At 41.0% G+C, this 22,661-nt stretch overlaps 1 protein-coding gene across 2 annotated transcripts in view; it reads left to right on the top strand.

Moving 5' to 3' along the window:
• The window catches only part of LOC117218318 (protein turtle homolog A), a 246,218-nt gene that overhangs the window by 152,911 nt on the left and 70,646 nt on the right, over positions 1–22,661 (top strand). For both annotated transcript variants that reach the window (XM_033466615.2, XM_076528779.1), the window contains exons 2-4: positions 10,407–10,536; positions 18,719–18,930; positions 20,762–21,076. In XM_033466615.2, coding sequence (XP_033322506.1) covers positions 10,407–10,536; positions 18,719–18,930; positions 20,762–21,076 — 657 coding nt within the window. The remainder of the gene's footprint in view (positions 1–10,406; positions 10,537–18,718; positions 18,931–20,761; positions 21,077–22,661) is intronic.

A 22,661-nucleotide genomic window follows, 5' to 3' on the forward strand; every position in this document is an offset into this window, starting at 1 on the left:
TGATTCGAACAGAATTTATCTGGAAGAACAATAGCTGGCGAATGAATTGACAACGCGGATTAAATATATTAGATTTTCCTATTTAGGCGATTCATCGATATTAATTTGTTTATTTGGCTCCATGATAAACGTATTCTCTTCAATAACGTACATTTTGTTTAACTGACAGATAATAACAGCATTCTTCACTGTTGTCTGAAATTAACGAACTTAGTATATAAAATTTTAACCTCGCAATCACGAAGCAAAGTAAATAAGTAAATGATAACTTCATCGTTACAGTGAAAGGATAATAATGTAACGGCCACGCAAGGACTGATAAAATATAATAACTTAAAATTAAAAACTTATATATAAAATTCAAAAGAGAGAGAAATACATCAAATTTGTTTGGATTGCGTGAGCGGGCATGAAAACGAACAGCAAATAGTATTAGCGACAGACTGCTCGTAGAAATTACCGAAATTACAAAAGAAATCAATCGCATGTAGTTGATCATCGATTTTTAGGTTCCCGCTTAGCATAGAAATTAAGCATCTCAGGGATTTCCCGACAAGAATTTGAAACGATGAGCCACTAAAAACCATCAACGACGAATTAACAAACTTGCCTGAGAAAATTCAGCAATATATTCAATAAGAGAGATTGTCAATTTATCGCACGACCGAATACAATGTCACAAGTGAACAAAAGTCCCACGCTTCTGTTCGATTAGCCGCAGCACCTGTTCCTTCCGCCAGCACTTTTTAAAAGAGTCATTCCCAGAACTCCGACAAATACGTGGCCCGACTTCGTCTGCGAGCAGGGAGAAGAAAATCGAAGCATAACTGGGAACTCGCGGGAAATTGGTATCGAGCGAGCTATTGATTTTTGCTTTTGACTCAGGTGCGCTTCAAAGCGGCCAGGAAGAGAAACTTCAATTTCGAGTCTGTCGGCGGAGAGAAATGGGAAAAGATTCGCCGGAAGAATGGTCCGCGTAGCTCGATCCGCGCGCGTCCGTCGTATCCCGAGATACGAGTTCATTCGATCGAGGATTCTCGTCACGAACCGCAAGCAATACTCTGTTGCTCATTGGCCCGCTGTAATTTAAAGCTCATCAATTACGAACCGTATTCCTCGGTTCAATCCCGGCGAAAACGTAGCGAGGTAAGACAAATTGTGCCACGTAGACGTAATTAAGACCGCCCGGAGTCGCCACCCGCAACACCGTCGCCTGAACTCGGGGACGAAAAATGTAGAGATTCTTAAGTCGGGCGCTCTCACCCTAACGCATAATCTAGATTTACGCGGCGATAGATCGTGTTCCGGTGTTAATTATTTCCTGAAGCGGTTGTTCGGCATACGGCGGACCATTTCGCGATAATGGCGGGACGAAGCGCCGCTGTTAAGATAAACCTATCCGGCACGGCTCCTAATATCGTTCGTTATCTTTTCTCGTGCTATTAATGCGACCGTGCAGAAGCTCCGTCGCCGAGAGGACGAACGAGAACGTCGCATTCACGTGTCTGCCAGGAAGATGGAACTGCTACTTGGACTCCGCATCTTTAGGATGTAATTACCGGGCTGCTAGAGGGCTTTTATCTGCTGCGAGATTACCCGCTGTCTCCCGGGATTATTGTTATCAAATTGTCTACTGCCGTGAAACGCGCTTCTGCGTTATATAATTTATGTTATTGTATCTAGTCTATATTCGGTCGTTCTTGACGCGAAAAACCTCGACGGTTCTCTTATTTGACAATTCTGCAAACTTTTCAAGACTGTTTTCGCGAGAAATGCTTTAATAAATTATTAGATCGTTCCGAAAGTAATTTTGTTTGTTTGCCAAGCAACTTATATAACATATTTTGACAGCTTGTTATTTAGCCTCTTACTTATTACTTATTGTGTCAATAATAAGCTGGCAGCTTATTATTTGTTTCAAATAATAACAAGTAATAGCAAAATTTAAAAAAACCATTTTGGCCATCGTCTGGTAGGCTAGTCCCGCTATCGTCTGAAAAGAATTCGAGTCGCTTGGTCCAGTTTTAAAAAAAGTTGTTGCGTTTTGGAAGGTGTACGAACACTTTTGTGGCCCACTGGAAATACAGGGTTCCCCGGAAAGAATCATCCGATTTCAAAAATTTATATTTTAAAAAATTACACACAGAAAATTATAATTAAAACACGAATATAACGGGAAAATGTGTGAGTTTTTGTTTACAAGTGTTCAATACGACTTCAATATGACTTCCTTTCGTTACACGTATGATATCATTGCGATATGAAAGTTCTTGCCAAACACGGTGCAATGTATCTCTGGTAATTGTTTGTACAGCATCACAAATGCGTTTTTTCAGTTCATTTACACTTGTGGGTAAAGGTGGTACAAAGACAAGATCCTTCACAAATCCCCAAAGGAAGAAGTCGCATGGGGTTAGGTCGGGCGATCTCGGAGGCCAACTGTGTAGAACCATATTATCGGATGAACTGCGACCAATTCAACGGTTTGGTACATGAGAAAAAAATAATAAAAAGTAAAACTCGCACATTTTCCCGTTATATTCGTGTTTGAATTATAATTTTCTGTGTGTAATTTTTTAAAATATAAATTTTTGAAATCGGATGATTCTTTCCGGGGAACCCTGTATTTCCAGTGGGCCACAAAAGTGTTCGTACACCTTCTAAAACGCAACAACTTTTTTTAAAACTGGACCAAGCGACTCGAATTCTTTTCAGACGATAGCGGGACTAGCCTACCAAACGATGACCAAAATGGTTTTTTTAAATTTTGCTATTCCTTGTTATTATTTGAAACAAATAATAAGCTGCCAGCTTATTATTGACACAATAAGTAATAAGTAAGAGGCTAAATAATAAGTTGTCAAAATATGTAATAGCGGGGTAAACCGATGAAGTTGCCTGTCAAACAAACGAAATTACTTTCGGAACGATCTAATAATTTATTAAAGCATTTCTCACGAAAACAGTCTTGAGAAGTTTGCAGAATTGTCAAATAAGAGAACCGTCGAGGTTTTTCGCGTCAAGAACGACCGAATATAGACTAGATACAATAACATAAATTATAGAACGCAGAAGCGCGTTTCACGGCAGTAGACAATTTGATAACAACCCTGTATTACTCGAAATAAATAGATATTCCAGGAACTTTTTCCAATCACGCCTCATATAACGCGCGACTGTACGCCAATGATCGATCAGAGTCATTCGATGCTCGTCATTAGCTAATGGGGAAGTTGAATCGGTAACACCCGATAGGAAACTAATTCCAACTTGCTGGAGAAACGGTACGGGCTGTCTCGTGTCCCAGTTAAGCGGGTGTGTAGCGTGCATCGTAATTTGTTGCCGAAGAATTCTGAACGCCCACGACGTTCCCGGTACGGATCGATGCCGCGACTCGTAGGGTTCATAAATAACCTTTCTACGTGGAAAACGAATCCATCAACGGCCGCTCTCCTTAACTAACCAATTCGAGGCAACATCAAACGCAACGGAACCCCCATCTCTTTTTTACACGCTCCCCTCGGCTCCGGGCTCTAACAGGCCCGTAAATAAGTAATCCCTCCGTTTCCTCGAATGCGCGGCCGCTTCCCGAATTCCGAAGATGATCGCCTGCCTCCGGCCGAAGCCGCGCACGCTTATTTCGCCTCTTTATTCGACACGTAAGTAAATTTCGCTGTCCTTATTTTTCACCGCCTTTCGTTCCGTTCGCGCCTGCCGCCGGCGAATGAAACACTGCGCTGTCGTTCTTTCATGACCCGTCACGCTTCACCCGCGCCTCGCCAATGCTTATTCCACCGAGACAGTTCAATCGCCAAGATATCCACGCGAACTCGATGAAATTCTCGGAAGCTGTTATTTATTAAGCGTTCGAATTGCCTCGCGGCCTCCATTTGAAATCGAGTGTAACGTTCATGCAACAACAAAAAATTCTCTGTTTCCGTTATCAGTCTAAAAGAAAGTAATGCGTAATTTTATGTGTATCATAATCTCGAATAAACAGTGAAGTTTGTGGTTTCGCGGTGCTGTTTCGAGAGAAGCCTCTCCGTCTCATTGCGCATTATTCGCGTTTGAAATGAAAAAATGCGCCACCGTAGCAACAGATTTCATTTATTCTGTCCTGGGAAAGGATGCGGTATTGTACAGTACGCGCAAAAAATGGCTTGCACCGACACGGAACACGGTCGCATGCTGCGAAAAAAAACCCAAGAAGACGTGGCTGCGACGGGCGATGTGAAGAAATGCATCGACGCCACCTGGCATGTGATAAAAATGTATAAATACAGTGTGAGATTATTTCCCTGAATAAAATGTCACTCATTTTTTTTTTTTTTTAATAAGTACTGAAGCTTGCGAAAAAGGCCGAGAATTAGTTCGTTTAGAACCGATATAGTTTAATAACCGATTGGAACAGATATATTTGTTCGCCTTTTTCTCCTGCAGCAAGCTTTCGAAATTTACCAGCATGTTTTACGCATTCTGTTTGGGCGGAGCACTCCTTCCAAGTTTTAGCAGACAATTCAGATAGTTTTAGACTTTTGTTGAAGTTCGTGTAGAGGCGCAGCACTGAAAAATGTAACCAGCTTTCCATGCTCGCCGGCGGTCGCGGTTAGAAAGTTAAACAAGGCCGGCCGTTGAAAACCAGGACTTTAGTTTCGAAAGGAAACGAGGCTGCGAAAATGGTTAACCTGTTGCGTAAAATTAGATAGTCTTGATACATTTGGGTACGTCGAAGACGATGTTCAATCATCCTATTAGCGGTCGAGGCCCAGTTCCGCTCATTGGCTCGGCTGCTTCGCGCCGGCAAATCTCGTCTCTCATTGGTCACTGTTCTCGTTAATAACTCGTAAACAAAGCCGCGGATTGCATTTTCGCCGAGGAAAAATTTACTTGAAATGACCCTAGGAATCACCGTTTTCCGGGTGTTAACATAATTAAAGGGACACCCTGTACACGCTTCGGTAGAAATTTTGCAAATTGCGAACTAAATAAAATAAATGGAATCGAATTCAACGGACGTTAGAAGAAACAGTTAGATTTGTTTCGTCATATCGTAAAGATACATTTATGAGTTATTTATTCAATTTATATTAGGTAAACCGAAAGGTAATCAAAATTTTTGTTCGTTGGTGAGAAACATTTATTTATCAAAGAAATCCTACATTTTAATCAACAAAATAATTTCCATCATTTTTCAACACCTTTAGTCAGCGTACAGGCAGTTGTTCGATTCCTTTTTTAAAAAAAAAAAGTCCTTCGATTTTGCATTGAAAAACTTTTCCAAGTGCGTTTTCAATTCTTCGATATTGTTAAAGTTTTTACCTCTTAATGCATGCTCTAACAATCTAAAAAGGTGGTAATCCGACGGCGCGAGATCTGGCGAACATAACCCTATTCACCGCCGCGTGAAAAATATAGGATTTCTTTAATAAATAAATGTTTTTCGCCAACAAACAAAAATTTTGATTACTTTTCGGTTTACCTAATACGTTACTTATGGCAAATGTTACAGTAACACTTGTTAAAAATCAGAATAAACGTCTCTCATCGTTACTTTTCTAATGTAATAGAAAACAGCTGTTTTTTCTGCTCCGTAAATCTAGCGTTAATACCTAAAAAATCCACTTCGCAAGAAGAATATACACCTTCGAAAAGAAATCTGCAGTAGTGTGCGCTGTCGACTGTGACGCAAGTGGCCAGAAATGTTGCAAATTGCGAAGTAAATAAATAAATGGGTGGAATAGAATTTTCCGGATACGAGTCGAGGGTGTCGTGAAATATCCCTGCTCCGCCGGCGCGGCGTTCCTCTGAACAGGTATTGCGGGAAACGTGCTAACAAGGATGACGGTCAGTCCGAACCCTGGGACGGTTTCCACGCTAATACACTCTCCTGTCGCTGAGCGCAAGTGATATAACGACGGGGACGACAAAGAAGAAGCGACTCACCCTCGGTGCCTTCCATTTTCCAGCGTTTCCCCCGATCTTCTGCCTGGTTACAGGCGTATCCCTGCGCGGCTTTTGCCCTCCCCTCGATCTCGACAGAATGTATGGTACGCTCGCTCGCGGAGTTTAACCGCCATTTTTCTCGTGATAAATGAAATTGTTCCGCACTGGGCGAGCGTGGCGCTTGTCACTGGGAACGTCTCTCCAGCGTGCATTCTCTGGCCGGGTCGAAAAAAATTTTCGTACTATCGACTAAATGGAGTTTGCGATCGGCTGGTTTCGCATACGGGCAACAAGCGATAAATATTGCGTTATGCTTCTCCACGGTGTCCGCGAATTTTGACAATCGGCGAAACGTTTGCCAAAATACGCTCTCCAAACTGTGAAGCGTTTTTAGTCGTGTGCTTTACTTAATCACTGCTTCGTAAATATGTTTTTTTTAGAAACGTGACATTCGTCATCGTATTTTTCTCCTATTCTTGGGTTACATCTACGTTTGATAATAGTTGTTCTATTCGGTCCAGATTCTGTAATATTTAACGAATCTGTGCATCTATTCGTCGAGAGTAATACTTTCTTTGAGATCTGCATTTTTAATCTTTTTTTTTGTGAATTATTCGACAAAATTTGTTTTTCATTTTTCTGTTCCGTAATTAAATTATTTATTGTATTATTTATCGCATTAGATGATTTATAAGCGTCGTTTAACAATATTAAAAGTGTAACTTGTTTAATTACTATGACAAATAAAAGACTATTCGATGAAAAGACTATAAACAAAAATAGAAAGACTATAAATAAATAAAAGACTATATGTCAACATTCTCTTGCAGTAGTATCCGATCGAATGTAATAAATAAAAACTCGGTCGAAATTAATAGTACTTCATACAACGTTAAAAGAAAAAAAATATTACACTTAAGCATAAAAAAAAATGAATCGTCTGCCATAATTACGTATTAACTGATCGCAGTATCAAATTACGTGTAATTAAATATGCATAATATAATTACAAAATAAACATAACTTTACTATAAAATGATTCATAATGTTTCAGATAACGGTGTAATGTCTCGTTCAATACGTGTCCCATTCATGGTGTTGTCATGTCAGTTGTCCTCTACAATTTTGTGCGCTTTTCTTTCCTATGATGTCTTGAACGCAGTATAAAAATCTGCGTTCCGCTCGAGAGATAACAGAGATTTAAATTGATACATTTAATGCGATACGTTCCTATATCGATCCTCCGCTGAAGATTATTAACAGCGCTCCAAGACTCTGGAATTTTACTAGATTCGAAACTTACAGGAACAATATATTCCAAGAAATTACTTACTAATCACGAATTAATGAACTCCGTAAAAGACCGGCTTCAACGACGGAGGGAAACTTTACTCGTTACACTTTTTTACGCTTTTTAAGCACGGCGGCAACTTAAACTTGACAGAACGGAGTTTATAAATATCACGATATGCGAAACGTAATGTAGAAAGTTCCGCCACCAATACTATTCATTCAGCCTTCGGAACGAACTTTCGTAACAGTTCTTCACGAGATACTCATCTGTCCTCATTTTTTTAAATACAATACGGTCGATCTAAATTTCCATGGCAATTCGCATTGGAATTTCGACAAATTTGTATATGCAGGTACGGAAATCAATTTGTATTGGGTGTTAGTTTATGAAAGTAACAATTTAAGGTGACACTACAGTGAATTCTTTCGTATTACAAGTCTGAACAAGAATATTAGTATAATATTGTGGAATATGTGCAACTTTTGTTATACATCTTTAACATTTCTACATCGAGTTTCATCTTTTTCTCATTTACTAATTTATAAATAAGATTGAGATAACGTAAGATTGAGAATTTGGACAATACCGAACTACTTCGAACTATTTAGAACTTCGTGAATGCTTTGCCAACGAATTTTGTTAAAATCTATTGGGTTTGCAATGAAAAATTAACAACTGATTGATCAATAATGTATTCTCCCTCTGTCGCATGCTTGAAGTGACAACACTAAAAATCAACGAGCTTCGTTGGATGAATTTTTCGAGTCGAAACCAGGTGATTTCTACCAACGAGGTATTGAAAATTTTGTTGAACGTTGGGCAGAAGTTGCAACCAAAACAAGGGAGAATACATTATTGATTAATCAGTTGATAATCTTCATCAAAAAATAAGCTTTTGAAGAATTGATTAAAGCAAAATGATTGATTAAAAGCAAAAAGAAGAAGAAGGTATCGAAAATGTTCATTTTTCTCAATTTGAAATTCCATTTCAATGATCTAAAAATGAACATAAATGAACTCGAACAAAAGAACAAAACAACGATTCCGGTAGAACGAAACATCCTGTTTCGAACGATTCGAAACATTATGCCAAAAACATTTAATGATACGCGGAATGTTAAAATTTAAAAGAAAAAAACAGCGAGAACTATGTCGCCAACCGAATATTTCGTTATTCCGAAATCAATTCTTGAAACTAGCTGCAATAAAGAACGATGTAAGAATCACTGAAAAGACCCCAAAGGAAAGTTCATTCTTAGGACTTCGGCCATGTCTGACGATTTGGGAGCAACATGGGTGGGTTCGAAGTTACGGCAAAAGTGTCAGCGCTTCGTGGCTCAAGATGGAAATCCGTGTGGGAGCGGGGCTGTTGCGATTGGTCGGGTGTACGCAGGTAGCACGGCGTGCTGTGATCGATGAGATCCTTGGGAGCGATCGGTCCTCGGGCGTCCTGTGAACGATCGTTGATTTCGGCTGACAACGCCGACAAACACGTCACCACGGGCAGATAAGAGGCAATGCCGGCGCGTGGGTTGGCGAGTAGCTCGTTAAAACATGATAACTCCATCTACATGTAAATCTAATAGAGTAGACAGCGCCACGAGGACATCAAACCACCGTTAACCACCATCTACACCGCCAACCGGCAAGACGAGGCGCGGCGGCGGGCACCTTAAGCTACCTAGGAAAGCCACGACCTTAACCGTCAGCGCGTACGTCACCGCTAAATTCTCCTGTAATAAGATCTAATCCCGAAGGATGTCTGCGTACCCCGCCCAGAGTACCTTGCCAGTGCCTGTGACAAGACTCCTGCCACGCCGCGGCGCGCCGCGTCGCGCCGGCGTGAAAGCCGACCGTTTCGCTTAGAACGAATGCGGTTAATTATGTCTACTCGTACATACGTGCATAGATGGCTTAATAGGATTTCGCGGAACCTCGTGGTTTGCAGATCTCATCCGAGACGCCCGGGAGACTTTGTCGATCGCGCTCCAACTCTTTTGACGATAATTGGATAGCTGCTTTGAACCCGAATTTAACGTTTACTCGTTATTACGCCTACGACTTTTTTGCTAATTCATACAGTGTCCACGAAACGGACACCTTTTAAAACAGAACCAACTCGAATTTTTCTTTTAGATAGTAGAAGATAACTGAAATGATTTTTTTCTTTCATTTTGCTATTATTTGGAATGACAAATAAGTACAAATCTCTCGTTTCTTAACTTTTACATATATATAAAACGAGAGATTATATATGTACATATATATATATGTACATATATAATCTCTCGTTTTTTAATATATATGTAAAAGTTAAAAAACGAGAGATTTGTACTTATTTGTCATTCCAAATAATAGCAAAGTGAAAGAAAAAAATCATTTCAGTTATCTTCTACTATCTAAAAGAGAAATTCGAGCTAGTTCTGTTTTAAAAGGTGTCCGTCTATATATATAATAATTATATAATATAATATATTATAGTTATTATTATAATATATTAATTATTATATATATAACGGAAATTTATAAAATGTCTCTCGTAGGGCTCGGTAACTTATATGCATGTTGAACATTTTATCGAAATCGATTCACGTTGGTGTGAGTTACAACAAATTAAAGATCGCAAAAATTGGCTCAGACAAAAAGGTTAAAAACGAGGGTGTTTTATTTTTTCTTTTCATTCCAAGTAACAGCAAAATTAAGAGAAAGCTTTTTGGTCATCGTCTAGTGACCATAATGACGTCATGGTCTATCCCTCTACCATCTGAAAAGAATTCAAGTCATTTAGTTCAGTTTTAAAAAGTGTACGAACAATTTTGTGGGCCACTGTATTTCTGTGGCTCTAAGGAAAACATCAAAAAATTCACGTTTATGCATTAATCGAGCTGTTCAATAGAGAATTTATGTATTCAGCAGAAAAGCATGGATTAAAATTCGACAGACTTAAAAAAATATAGAAACAAGGGGAAAACTTTAATACGCGATGAATTTTTTGTACGAGAAATTTTAATAAATGTTTCTTTTTTATCGCAAACTGGGTTTTATCGTGCAGCAATTTTGATCATTGCGTTTATAATAACAATGTGTGTTGAATACACATGTGTGGTTATTTTCTCACCGCATTTCCCCATGAGATGTATTATAAATGTTGTATTGTTTTATTTTCTAGTTCCCATCGTCGATGTCAGTGGGGTGCAAGGCGACAAGACCGACCTTCCTTGTGACATTCGTACTGCCGACAACGACGGTGTCAGCATAGTATTATGGTACAAAGGTGGCAACGAGGAACCAATTTACACGTAAGCAGTTCAGCTTTAATAAACACTATGAAGATCACAAACACAGAGTAAACGGAAGAGATCTTTTTTGACGATTATTTGGTGAATCATGGAGTTCTGTCCGGGTTCAACAGCCATGTTTAACACCCAACCTATCGGATCGATCAAAATGACCTGTTTCATATATTTGACTTTAAAGTTGTTGAAATAATAATGACACTCCCGCAGAAAATAATTGACGACATTTCTTGATCGATATAGACATTCCAATAAAAGTAGCGAACTGGCGAAATAAATACAGCTTTTTCCTTGTTATAAATAAACAAATTGATGTGTATCATTTGACCACAATAATACACTGTATAGTGTATGACGGAACAAAATGGAGTGACGTAACATCGATTTTTTTATTTGAGTATAGAATCTTAATTTTGAAACGAGGCAGTACTATCTAGTAATTCGTACAGATCCATAATTACGAACAATCATTTTCACGCCTCAATCATTTCTTTTTTTTACACAATTTGGCGTTTACGTTCATAGCAGAGTTGTCCATTAAAGTTTATTTAGATATTGATTTATTACTACCTATTTTTGGCAAACACGTTCGCATTTCGTGTCCCGGTTCCCAAACTCAATAACGATCGACGTGTCATAAAGCTCAAGATGTGTCACAGCTGTCAACGAGTCTGCGAAGTCCGCGGTCCTCATTTTCACCCCTACAAACTGCACGATGGGCGATTGCGACTGATTTGTAAAGTGATTGCCGACGATAGGCGGGACGATTATCGATTTGTCAGCCGTGTAACCTGTCAGAATATTTTCACGGACGTAGTAAGAAACATGCAGAGCATGGACCAAAAATGCCAATAAAACCGAAGGAACCCGGTAAAATAGAAAAGGACAAGGTATGCACTCATGAGATGGTTCAATGTTTAATCCGAGTGCGCGCGCAATGTGGCGAAAATTACCTCATAGGTTTTTATAACACTGTCACATGAAAGTCGATAGTCACAGTCTTTGCCCGTTGCAACACCTTTCGGGGAATACATTTGAAATTTTTTTAATTGTTAGATAATCAATTGTATCCAATTATAATATTTTAGAATTTGTCTACAAAAATGTAAATTTGCCACCGACGTCTGTCTAATTATTACAGTCGAGCAACAAATAACTTTTGCTAGCGAAAAGAGTACTTTTATTATTTCCTCAATTATTACTAATTCCTTTAAAAAAGTTTAAACTAGGCAACCAATAATTTCTGATGCGTAAACTAATAACTTTACTACTTTCATCAAATGACTAGAACGTTATAATTTCTTCCATTTCTTCCGTTACAATTATTTCCACCTCTAGCTTCCACTGAAAATAAATAATAGAAACAAGCTCGAAAAATTACAATTTTAATAAAACCGTAAGAAACTCGCAAAATAGGTTCGAAGCCGTTGTTAACGCTTCCAGAAGGGCTAATTGAAACGCAAATCTCGCAGATTCTTGAAAAAGTGTATTATGAACCGCGTTAACGGCATTGTCTAATGTGCAAGCGGTTGCTAAATTATTTCCACCTCGTGCAAATTGCATCGGAGGCTAACAAGCTCAATGATTTCAAGTACTAATACCCGTGGACCGATCCGAAGAGGTGTACGCGTCGAAGTAAATTCCCTGCCATCGTCTTGCGCGCGCAATAATCCCCAGTCATCTACATCCCCTGAATTCATCAGATCCCCAGGAAACGAGCCTCGGTACAAAGGCAACGTACTTTGCCAGCCACCATCTAAAACTCCCGCGAAACCCGATAATCCAGGAATATAAATTACTTGGAGGAAATAAAAAGTCGAACGTAGGTGCAGGCGGCGCCGTGGGCGACGGGGATCGTCCAGAAATTTCTCGCGTTATTTTCCGCGGTGATCTTCATATGCCTCCTGACTCGCCGATTCGCTTCCGCGGCCCGTGAAATTTTGCATATAGAATGGTGCCCGCCCCCCGGACTACCCCTTGTCCACCGTTTCTGAGAAGAAGCGCCACCCCGTGCTGGCGGGGGGGTTGCCGAATGACGGAGGGAGGTCGTCCCTGGTAGTCGACCGGCCTGGTCATATTTAAGAAATGTAATAAAGTGTAAGATATGTTCAGGGGGGTGGCGATGCATCGTCCTGGGATCCCAACCTCCGCTCACATCCCTTAGCCGCGCTAGTACACAGACAGGGTGAATCACATGACCGGAGCGTATAAATTGTCTACTACTGAAAAGTAGTTTAATCCCCGACCCAAGAGGCGAGACCTGGAACTTAATGGCGGATTGAAACATTCTGTACTATAGGGTGTTCCAAAATTATGACATTTCCGAGAAATGAGGGGTTCCTTGGGTCATTCGAAGTAACTTTTTCCTTAGCGAAAATGCAATCCGCGGCATTGTTTACGAGTTATTAACGAAAAACGGTGACCAATGAGAGGCGAGATCAACCTCTGGCGCGCCATTGACGCGAGACAGCCGAGCCAATCAACGGAACTGGGCTTCGTCCGCTCGTTGGCACGGCCGCCTCACACGCCAGCCGAGCTCGTCTCTCATTGATCATTGTTTTTCGAAGTTTATTTCATAATAACAATAAAAAATAATACAGAATTTCAAACAGAATAAATCCTACATTATGAAACTTCTCATTCTCAAACATCCACGTTTTCAAAGTTCATGTATTTTAAAGCGCTCTCCGAAAGTCAATGCTGCAACACAATAACCATAAACATTTCACGATTCTGCACGATCCTGCAAGCTTCTCGAAGCTAATAGCGTAAAATGAAACCATACACTCCGGGAAAGTACGCTGCTCGCTGTTATCACTGGCTACCGTTATGCTTGATAAACGAGAATAATGTTTCGACTAATCCAACAAAACGAAACACGGTTCTGGCCCCGAGCAGACACGAGCGGGCGATAAGAACGAGAATGTTTTGTACGTAAATTTCCTCTCTGTACATCATAAAACTTTAAACGAATTATGATATTATAATTTTGGATCCCCCCTCCCCCGACGTAGACTGGGTTTGCCGAGATGTTAACATTTTTAAAGTCGCCCTCTCGGCTCTCCTCCCAGCGGCCTCACTTCCACTTAATCTGATTTGTAATCTCATTACGTCGATTTATTCGGCCACTTGAACGTTTCGCTCTAACCAGTCTCCGCTCATTCAATTCTCTTGATTACAAGCTCGTCTCCTTCATTTCCTTGCACGAGCCATCTTCCTTCGTCTTTTTCTCGTCCTACCACCGCGCCCGGCTTCTTATCTGCGCTTTTCCCCTCGACTCCCACGGCTCCGACCTTCTTATGAAATTTTCTGTAATATTTTCGTTACTTCTAAATAGCACCCCTCGATTGCTCTTAAGGGACATCGTTCCGCAGAATTGAATCCGTCCAATTCCGCTCGCCGTTCTCTCATTTAAATCGCATGCATTATCCGAACACTCGGACTCGCTCCACCGTCGACGGGTTAATAGCTTTTTATCTTAAACGGTCAAAAATTAAAGAGTGCAGGATGTTTCCGAATAGAAATCGATCGGAGCGGCGCTCGAGATCGCGCACTTTGAACAACGGGTCTGTCCCCTTCGAATTCCGATATCTAATTAATTTTAGAGGCGTTTAATAGATTGGACTCTAATGCATTGAGTTTCGCTGATGAATTTCAACTCGCTTCAATGTGAATCGTAATTGGTAGATCTCTTTGCGAGATATTATTTCGCGAGCATTTAGTTGATACTTTGCTCCTTGGCAATTTACCGTCAACTTTTGCTGGACACATAAAATCTACGTAGACTCTCGTTTCGTTGCAGGTTGTTCTTAAATGACAGAAAATATAAAATCGAATAATTATTTCGCTTGAGAATAAAATTCCGCGTGGAAACACGTTCCAGTGTCTGGACTCGAAATTAATTCGTTAAAAGTAATCACGTTTTCAAGTATAATAAGAAGGCACAGTCAGCCAGGATGTACCGAAAATAAATTAGCCTGAACGGGAAAGACGGACCTCATTAGTAAACTGCGGACGTTTATGCAAATCCAGCGAAATTATACGATTTCGGTCGCTAATTCGTAGAAAAGAAAATTATTTAAATTTTCTTATTTAAATTTATGATAAACTCGACCGTACCCTGATTTCCTGCACGCCGATACATTCCTCCTGCCGTTCCCATTAGAAAATTGATTCAATCGCAAAATTGTCTTCCACTGCTCGGGGCTTGAACGCGAACCAATCGTTGGCAAGCTTCGACTTCTTTAAGAATGTACAGTCCAGATTGAAGTTAAGCAAATGACTATTTGCTTAATCGAGCGAGCGCTCGTTGGAAGTTCCGCAGCTATTTCAGAACCAGTCAGCATCAACATCCGAGGGTAGAGGTCATTTCACTGTAACCAAACATTCGAGTGTACGTACCAATCAAATTGCACGGTACATTGCACCCGAACTGTTCTACACATATTTCTTTACGTGTTGGTTGTAATACTTGTGCATTGGTTTGGTTGGTGCAATGACAGTGATTGCATTTTTCCTTTTTGTGTTTGGAAATAACTTTTTTTTTTAGTAAATTCTATTGCTTATCAAGCATAGAAAACTTGTTTTAAGACAAATTTATTTGAAAAATTATCGTTGGAATTTATTTTGAAACGCGAAATCAGATAACTCGTTAAGAAAAAGGCATTTCAGTGATCGTCTAGTAGACTAGTCTCTCTATCACCTAAAAAAAAGAGAAATCAAGTCACTTAATTGAATTTTAAAAAAGCTATTACGTTTTAGAAGATATTCGAACACTTTTGTGGGCCACAAAAAAAATCTATAATATCATGAAACACAAGCCAATAATTAATGTTTAGCTTAACCTGTATTATTACAAGCTGATCATTGAATTCGTCAGAAAATCGTAACGGAAGGTAATATAAAACGAAAACTACACCTACAAGAAAACTATATTCGTACAAAAATTCTGCAATATCTCAAACATATCTCCTTGACATTCAAAGTGAACCGGAGTTATCATCGATATATCAATCAGAAATCATTCTGGTAAGCAGCGCAGCGCAGCACGGACGCCGAAAGAATCGCGGAACGCTCACCTGCGATCGAGTCTAATAAAAACGGCAGCCCCGTGAATCACTTTTATTTCCATGCGCTCTCTCGACCGCGTTCAAGCTGCGATTCTTCTTTCGGCGAAATCTCGGCGAATGAGATAGTTGATCGACGAGGCACGCGGGCCGCTTCGACCGGTCGATCTCGAGATTCGGGTGGCGAACCGGAGCCTGGAGTCGGATCCGGAAGACCGATACCCTGAAAATCGTTTCGCAACGTTATCGTTCGTTGAAAGCCGGTCGAACGGACGCGTTATATCTACGGATCGCTTTAGCCGACGGGAAAGCTCGCGATTTTCTGCCTCGGAGGGGGACGGGCGGGGGTGGCGCGGAGGGTGGAAGAGAGGCGCGATAGAGGGTGGGCAGGAGAGGGATGGCAGAAGGGACCGTATATGGCAGTATGTATAGAAGGCGGTTGCAGCTGTGTGACGAGCGGCCCAAAGGGTGGCTAGCTCCCAGCTAGGCAGCCATACGGACGTCCGGACGGCAGCGGCACGTCACGGAAGCGCTTTCCTCGTCTGCTGGAAGTGCGAAGTGGAAGAATTAAATCGTATTTCAACGTCAATGCCGCGGAAGCAGGCAGCAGAGTGGGATAGCTTTGGGAATACTCAGTCACGAGCGGAAATCCGAACTCTCGTGCAGTCGTGGAACGCAATTTAACTTTTAGTCGCTCGTGAGGAACCGTCGGCTTCCATACTCAGTCTCCTACGGGTTCTCTCTTCTTTCACGTTACCTATTCCTCGCCCCCTCCCTTCTATCCTCTCTTCCCAGCGCCTTGATAACCCTTTGGCTTTACCACTCTGTCCTCCTTCTATTCCCGCAAGACATCCGTCTCGTTCTACCCGCGAGAACCTTCTGTTTCCCGTTCGCCGGTCCTCGGATGCTTAATATGCAATCACGCGTGGTGCATGGCTCCCCCGGTGACACCCGATACATGTATGTCCTCTCTCTTTCTCTCTCTTTTCCTTTCTCTTCCTCTGGCTCCCCGTCTCTCTTCCTCTCCGCAACCGTTCCATTGTGCCCTGTCGGATTACAACAAGTCGGCCATGCTTCTTCCCGCGCAGATCTATCGCGTGGCGTGATTAAAAGCCTTATGTCACGCGTGCCGGGGTTCCGCATCGACGACATCAAGGACTAGTCGATGGGATATTATATGAGACCTAGTAATGGGATCGTGGATCCGATACGAACTCATGAATACCAATCGATCTACTATACGTACAATTATTTGCATAAGGTTTGAGGGGAATTAGAAGAATACCTGTTTCGTTCTCTGCGCTGATGTCACCGCATGCGTTGTTCCCGATGCACGCCGATCGAAATAGCCGACTTTCTTTGCGAAGGGATTGCAGTCGTGGCGAATTGATGGAATGGATAAAGAACAATACGAACTATGTATATCGTTGGAAAGTGTGTAGGCTAACAGGTTTGGATGTGTGAATGCAAATTACTCGTCCACTATGCGTGGCACAGAAATGTAATTAAGATAAGAGGTGAATCATTATGAGGGAGTCGCTTTTCAATGGGTGGACATGATGTGGAGACTGTATGAAAGTGACTGCACTAAACAATGTAGATTGATATACTTCGCGAAACGGTTCTGTTTGTGGTGAGTAATTGTTGGTTGCGGAGGATATTTTAATTGTACAGTTGTTGACAAATATTACTCGAGAATGATCACTGTTCGTTCCATTTTCTACGAACTTACATGCAAGAAAATGCAGAAGAGGTGCTTCTACGTCCCAAATCGTATCGTCTCGTCGAGTACATTTAATGAATCCTAATTGCCACGCGTGCTCCTTCTCCTTCGTGCGCCGTGGGATCGTACCTAATTGATCGCGCATTGCGTCGCGGTTGTAAGCAACATGTAGTAGTTACGATGAAAAACTGGTCTAATTTATGGAGACCACGAATATGCAGTGTTAAATTAATTGTCCGCCTAATAGTTCTATAATTATATACGCAGATGTTGTAAATCGTTAATTAACAGCCTCCGGTTCGTATACCGGGACAGGTAAAACGCGTGAACAACCTGCCTCATTTTTTCGACGTGATTTGTTAAACGGAACGATGCAAAAATTTCTCGGGAAAATGCTTGCTACGTTAATAGCGCGATACTTGGAACGCGTGGCGTATATTTTCACGAAACTGGCACTTGTAATCCCAAAGATCTAACAGATGAAGTTGACAACTCCCTTTCCGGACGTCTTGCAATGTAAACTTTAGTTAATACCACGCGCAAACTTGAGAACATGCTTGCTTGAGCGCCATCAACTTCTCAACGATTCTCTCTACAATCTTGATAAGGGCCCTGTTAAAGCAGAACACTATGCCGGGACTGCGGACTTCCGGAATACATCTCCCTACGTTCGGTGGCCCAGACATTTTAGCCGTCTAGAAAAGTCGCGGTGCTCCATTTAATAGACTCTCTCGAGGGCTTGGACCACAATTCGCAGACTTTTAAAGCCATCAATTCCCTCCAACTTCCATTTTCTACGGAGCCACGATTTTCTTAACTCTCAGACACCCCTCAGAGCCAGGACAATACTTCCCATTTCTGTTTCACATTTTCAATTAACGAATTCTGCTCCGCTTAGAATTTCTTATCTCGATGAAATACGAATCTAGCATTCATATTCTTCTTTGTAAACTCTTATAAAGAATTGTTAGCTTTATATAATTTACCTTTATAAACTAATATCAAACAGCTGTTTTTTCATGCACCGCAAAGCAGTCCTGATTTTATCTGGATACAATTGCTATTGTTTTACTGTTGAACCCCATGAACAGCAATTAGGATGTTCTGTTGGGAGCTAAAAAGAATGGCCTCTACTAACAATCTAAACAACGTAAGGAGCAAGGGGAAGTCGCCCGCTCCACGCCTAATCGCGTCTTCTGTCCAGCCTGTAACTTGGCCAATAATAACTCAGAATCTGGAAAGTAGGTGAGATTCGGCGAAGCGGGCGATCGATTCCCCTTGTCCCTCGTATCATTTAGTATGTGGGCAGAGGCACTTCTATCCCGCTCCCGATAGTACTATGAACTTTTGATTGGTTCGTCGGTATTAATATAAAGTGTTTAACGAATGGTTTTAGCTACGACGGTCGCGGTGGACGACAGTTCGACAGCACCCGCCTTTGGTCATCGCCGACGGCGCTTGGGAAAAGAGCTTTCTTTGTCACAGAATCGAATCCTGCTCACCTCACTATCGATCGATTGCAGCTTAACGATGAAGGAATCTATTCGTGCCGAGTGGACTTCAAGAATTCGCCCACCAGGAAGCAAAAGATTAATCTGACTGTTATAGGTGAGACCGTGAATCTATTATTCATGATGCCAATGAATTATATTCAACATTTTTATCAATCCGAAGTCGGCGCATAAATAACGACGTTTAAATTTACATATCGCACAAACGGGAGTTAATAAAAAATGAATTTCGCCCAGGAAGAGTACCGCCGAATGGAAAATAATTTCGCCCCCTTTGTGAGAGCACGAGCGCTTCACACGCCGTGTTAATATTACGTGAATTATATTCGAAAAGAAGCGAATTAAAGCTAATGCTTTCGGTCTGCATGGCGCGGCGGCGTTGAAGCCGCGAGAGCGTGATCGAAAATCAAATTTCCAAGTTGATCTATCAAATTTTTATCATGGATCAAGCCGGAAATTGCATTTCTCAATTCTGAGTGCTTCTGCTGGGAAAGAAACTTCTTTTTAGATTGAGTAATGCTTCGGCGCTATTAGCACGTGTATTATTAACTTAGAAAATTGAAGAGCCCGCGCGGAGCAAAAATGAACGTCAACGTCGTAAATTATGACTGGTTGTTATGTAACGGCGAACTTTCATCGAAACTCTAGCCTTACTCGTTCTCATTACTCTATCTCGTAAATCTCAAGCTTACTCAATAAATATATCAGTTTAACCTAATATGAATTACAGCATTAGCTCGAAGAAAACCCTTACGAAGCTCGCAAAGTTTGTTTATAAGTCGATGCGCATTTTACCGAATAATTTACTACGTCTCTACAACTTCCTTAATCTATGGTAACTTTCTGAATCCTTGAGCGTACACTCGGTAGCAAAAGTTTACAAACACCTGCCAAATATGAACAACAAAAGAGAAATAGGGATTGCGCATTTATCGCGGAGAGCGACGAATTTCATCGTTGGAACTGGACAAATTGTGAGAAATATGTTTCACATTGGCTCACATAAGAACAAAAACTAAAATCAATCAAAATCACAGCGAAGAAATACAGTTCGCTATCGCTACTCTATTAACTCTAGCATGCTTAAGGAAAACTCCAAAAATGTCCTCAACGATGCAACAATTTTCTTTCACAAAGTTATATCTAATTTTTGCATCAGTAAATACCTAAATGTATTAGTTAACAGCTTTGTACAAATGAATTTACGTTGAACAGAAAAAAATAATATTTATAGAATTTCATGGGTACAAAATAGTTAATCCTTGTTATACCTTAAGCGTCCTAGACTCGACAAACTGTATTCATTGTGATATATTCGTAATAGCACTCACGCAATTTGTTAACGCTTCTTTTTATCGCGTTCTTGTAAAAGTATACGATATCCATAATAAAAGATTCTTTTTGCGTGCGCGTGTCTAATGTCTTGCAAGAGATTGTAGGTACATTTCCGTGTTAAATACAGTTTGCGATCCGAACAGCGCGGGACGACGCTGTCGAACGAAACCGGCGTAAAAGTTAATGAAAGCTTGCAGTACAGGGAATAAAATATCAACGTTTCGAGCCGGCACAAATTTCGGTAGCGTACCGTGCATTTGCTGCCGGAACGGTGGTGGCCCCGGCGTTTTCTTGTAACCACGGTGTAACATAGAAAAACAATTTCGCGCGTATCACCCTAAATCCGTCATCGTTTTTCAGTGTTATCTGGCGGTCCGGTCGCGCGGAACGGCGGAATCGTTGCCGCGTGCTGAAAAGAGTATTCAACTCCTGGTAAATCATTCACACCGGCGGAATTCAATTGGCTCTAATCAATCTTTCACGTGTAAATCACGGGATCGCTAGTCGCGCGCATAGATCACCCTATTCTCGTCCGGCGGACAAATAATCAATCCGCATTTCCGCTGATTCAATCATGCATGCTGTTCGCGCAGTGCCTCCGACGACGCCGGTGATACGGGACCCGACCACGAGGAATATCTCAAGGATAGAGGAGCTCTACAACGAGGGAAGTGACGTGAACCTGATTTGCGAGGTACAAGGTGGCAGGCCGCCCCCGAAGCTGACGTGGTACCTCGAGAACAACGTGATAGACGAGTCCTACGACAACCTCCAGTCAGGGTTGACGGTTAACCGCTTGTCTTACCCTAAAGTTGGCCGGCAACACCTCAAGGATCGGTTGATCTGTAAAGCCAGCAACACTAACTTGGTCACGCCGCAGACGAGACTGGTCATCCTGAACATGAACCGTAAGTGTCCACCACTTTTTCAAATGCCCACTCTGCCTCGCGAAATGTTTACAGTGCGTAAACACACGCGACGAGAGGTACCGTCCACGACGCTTATCTTGTTTTATTTATTTATCAACTCTTTGCACTCGAAGCTATTTCAACTAAAAATATAAAATCATTTTCCTAACTTATAGTATTTCTATTTTATATGACGAAAACCATTTTATGCACATGAAATTGACTCTTGGGACTCGCAAGAAACAGTTACACTCGTAACAATTTTGTTAAATCCAAACTTTGTTAATATCAAAATTATCTTAAAACGTGATCCAACGAATGTTAGCGGTGCTTCAGAGTCACCACTCGAGTGCAAAGGGTTAAGCTGTGAAACCCCCTACAGGTTTATTAGCAATATATTTTGTAATATATGATTACAAAATTGCTATTACATATACAATATAAGAAGATAAGTAAAGAGAAGCATCTGCAATAAATAAATAAAATATATGTTATTACAAACTACAATGAATGTTCGATTATAATATAAAACAAGAACACCAAATTTACTATTACAAACAATCGAAACCATCAACACTTTTTTGAATAGCACGATGTCTGAATATTAATACGAGTCACTGTATGCTCCCTTACGCTTCTCACGTTTCTATTTCGATCGATCACCGTTAAACGTCGGTGAATAATAGTAATCTTGATACGTGAAAATCGTGAGAATATGAAAAGTTCAACGGTCACATAGCAAACTACGTGCGGAAAAATCATGACATCGGTGACGCAAAATAGAAAGCATTCCGGGAACACAGAGTGTTTCTCGTGATCGGTGACGGAGTTTCGCAACAAAATTATGCAGAAACCAGTTGCTCTCGTCTCGGATTAGCGTACGGGTCACATTCTAAGCGAGGCTTACGCGCATGACTCGCGACAGACAGTTTGATTTTGTATGGTTTCGAGCCGTAAGTATGCGTTGCATCGGCAAAGACCTGTTAAGAGAGCTCGAGCGCCGGGAATTTATGTCTGACCGGTGGTTCTCGCGCGTGTTCCCATGACACAGTAAAACTTACATGCGACGAGAAAATAATTTCCGTCTGTCTATTAATGCGAGTGATTATTCCCGTGATATGCATTTATGGGTTGAATTTCCGTTAGCAATGAATCGCGGAAAAGGTAGGTAATTAAAAGTAACGGAGATCTTTCTGTTGCTGAGGAAATCGAGGCTTTCATCTCACATTAACAAATTTACGCCAAATCAGAGAAATGATCGATAAATTACAGAAGTGGTAAATAAATTACATAACTGCTTAAAATTCCATTTTATTTCCACGTAAGTGACACAATTTTTATGGCCGTAGACAGTCAGTATAGAGTGTTCAATTTCAATCGCGCAGTGTGCAAACTTTAACGTCTTGTTGTAGAAAACTGATTGATCCGAGCACCGCCTAATTCGTATGGTGAATATTATATTATATATTTTCACCTGTAAGCTAACGACTTCCGAACTTAAGTAGGGTAATACTTTTTTCACGAAGAATAACAAGCCGTATACATAGATTATTTCGCGAAAAATTGTGCGGTCTCGTTTTTCAAA

The sequence above is a fragment of the Megalopta genalis genome, chromosome 2, assembly GCF_051020955.1.
Source record: "Megalopta genalis isolate 19385.01 chromosome 2, iyMegGena1_principal, whole genome shotgun sequence".
NCBI lineage: Eukaryota > Metazoa > Arthropoda > Insecta > Hymenoptera > Halictidae > Megalopta > Megalopta genalis.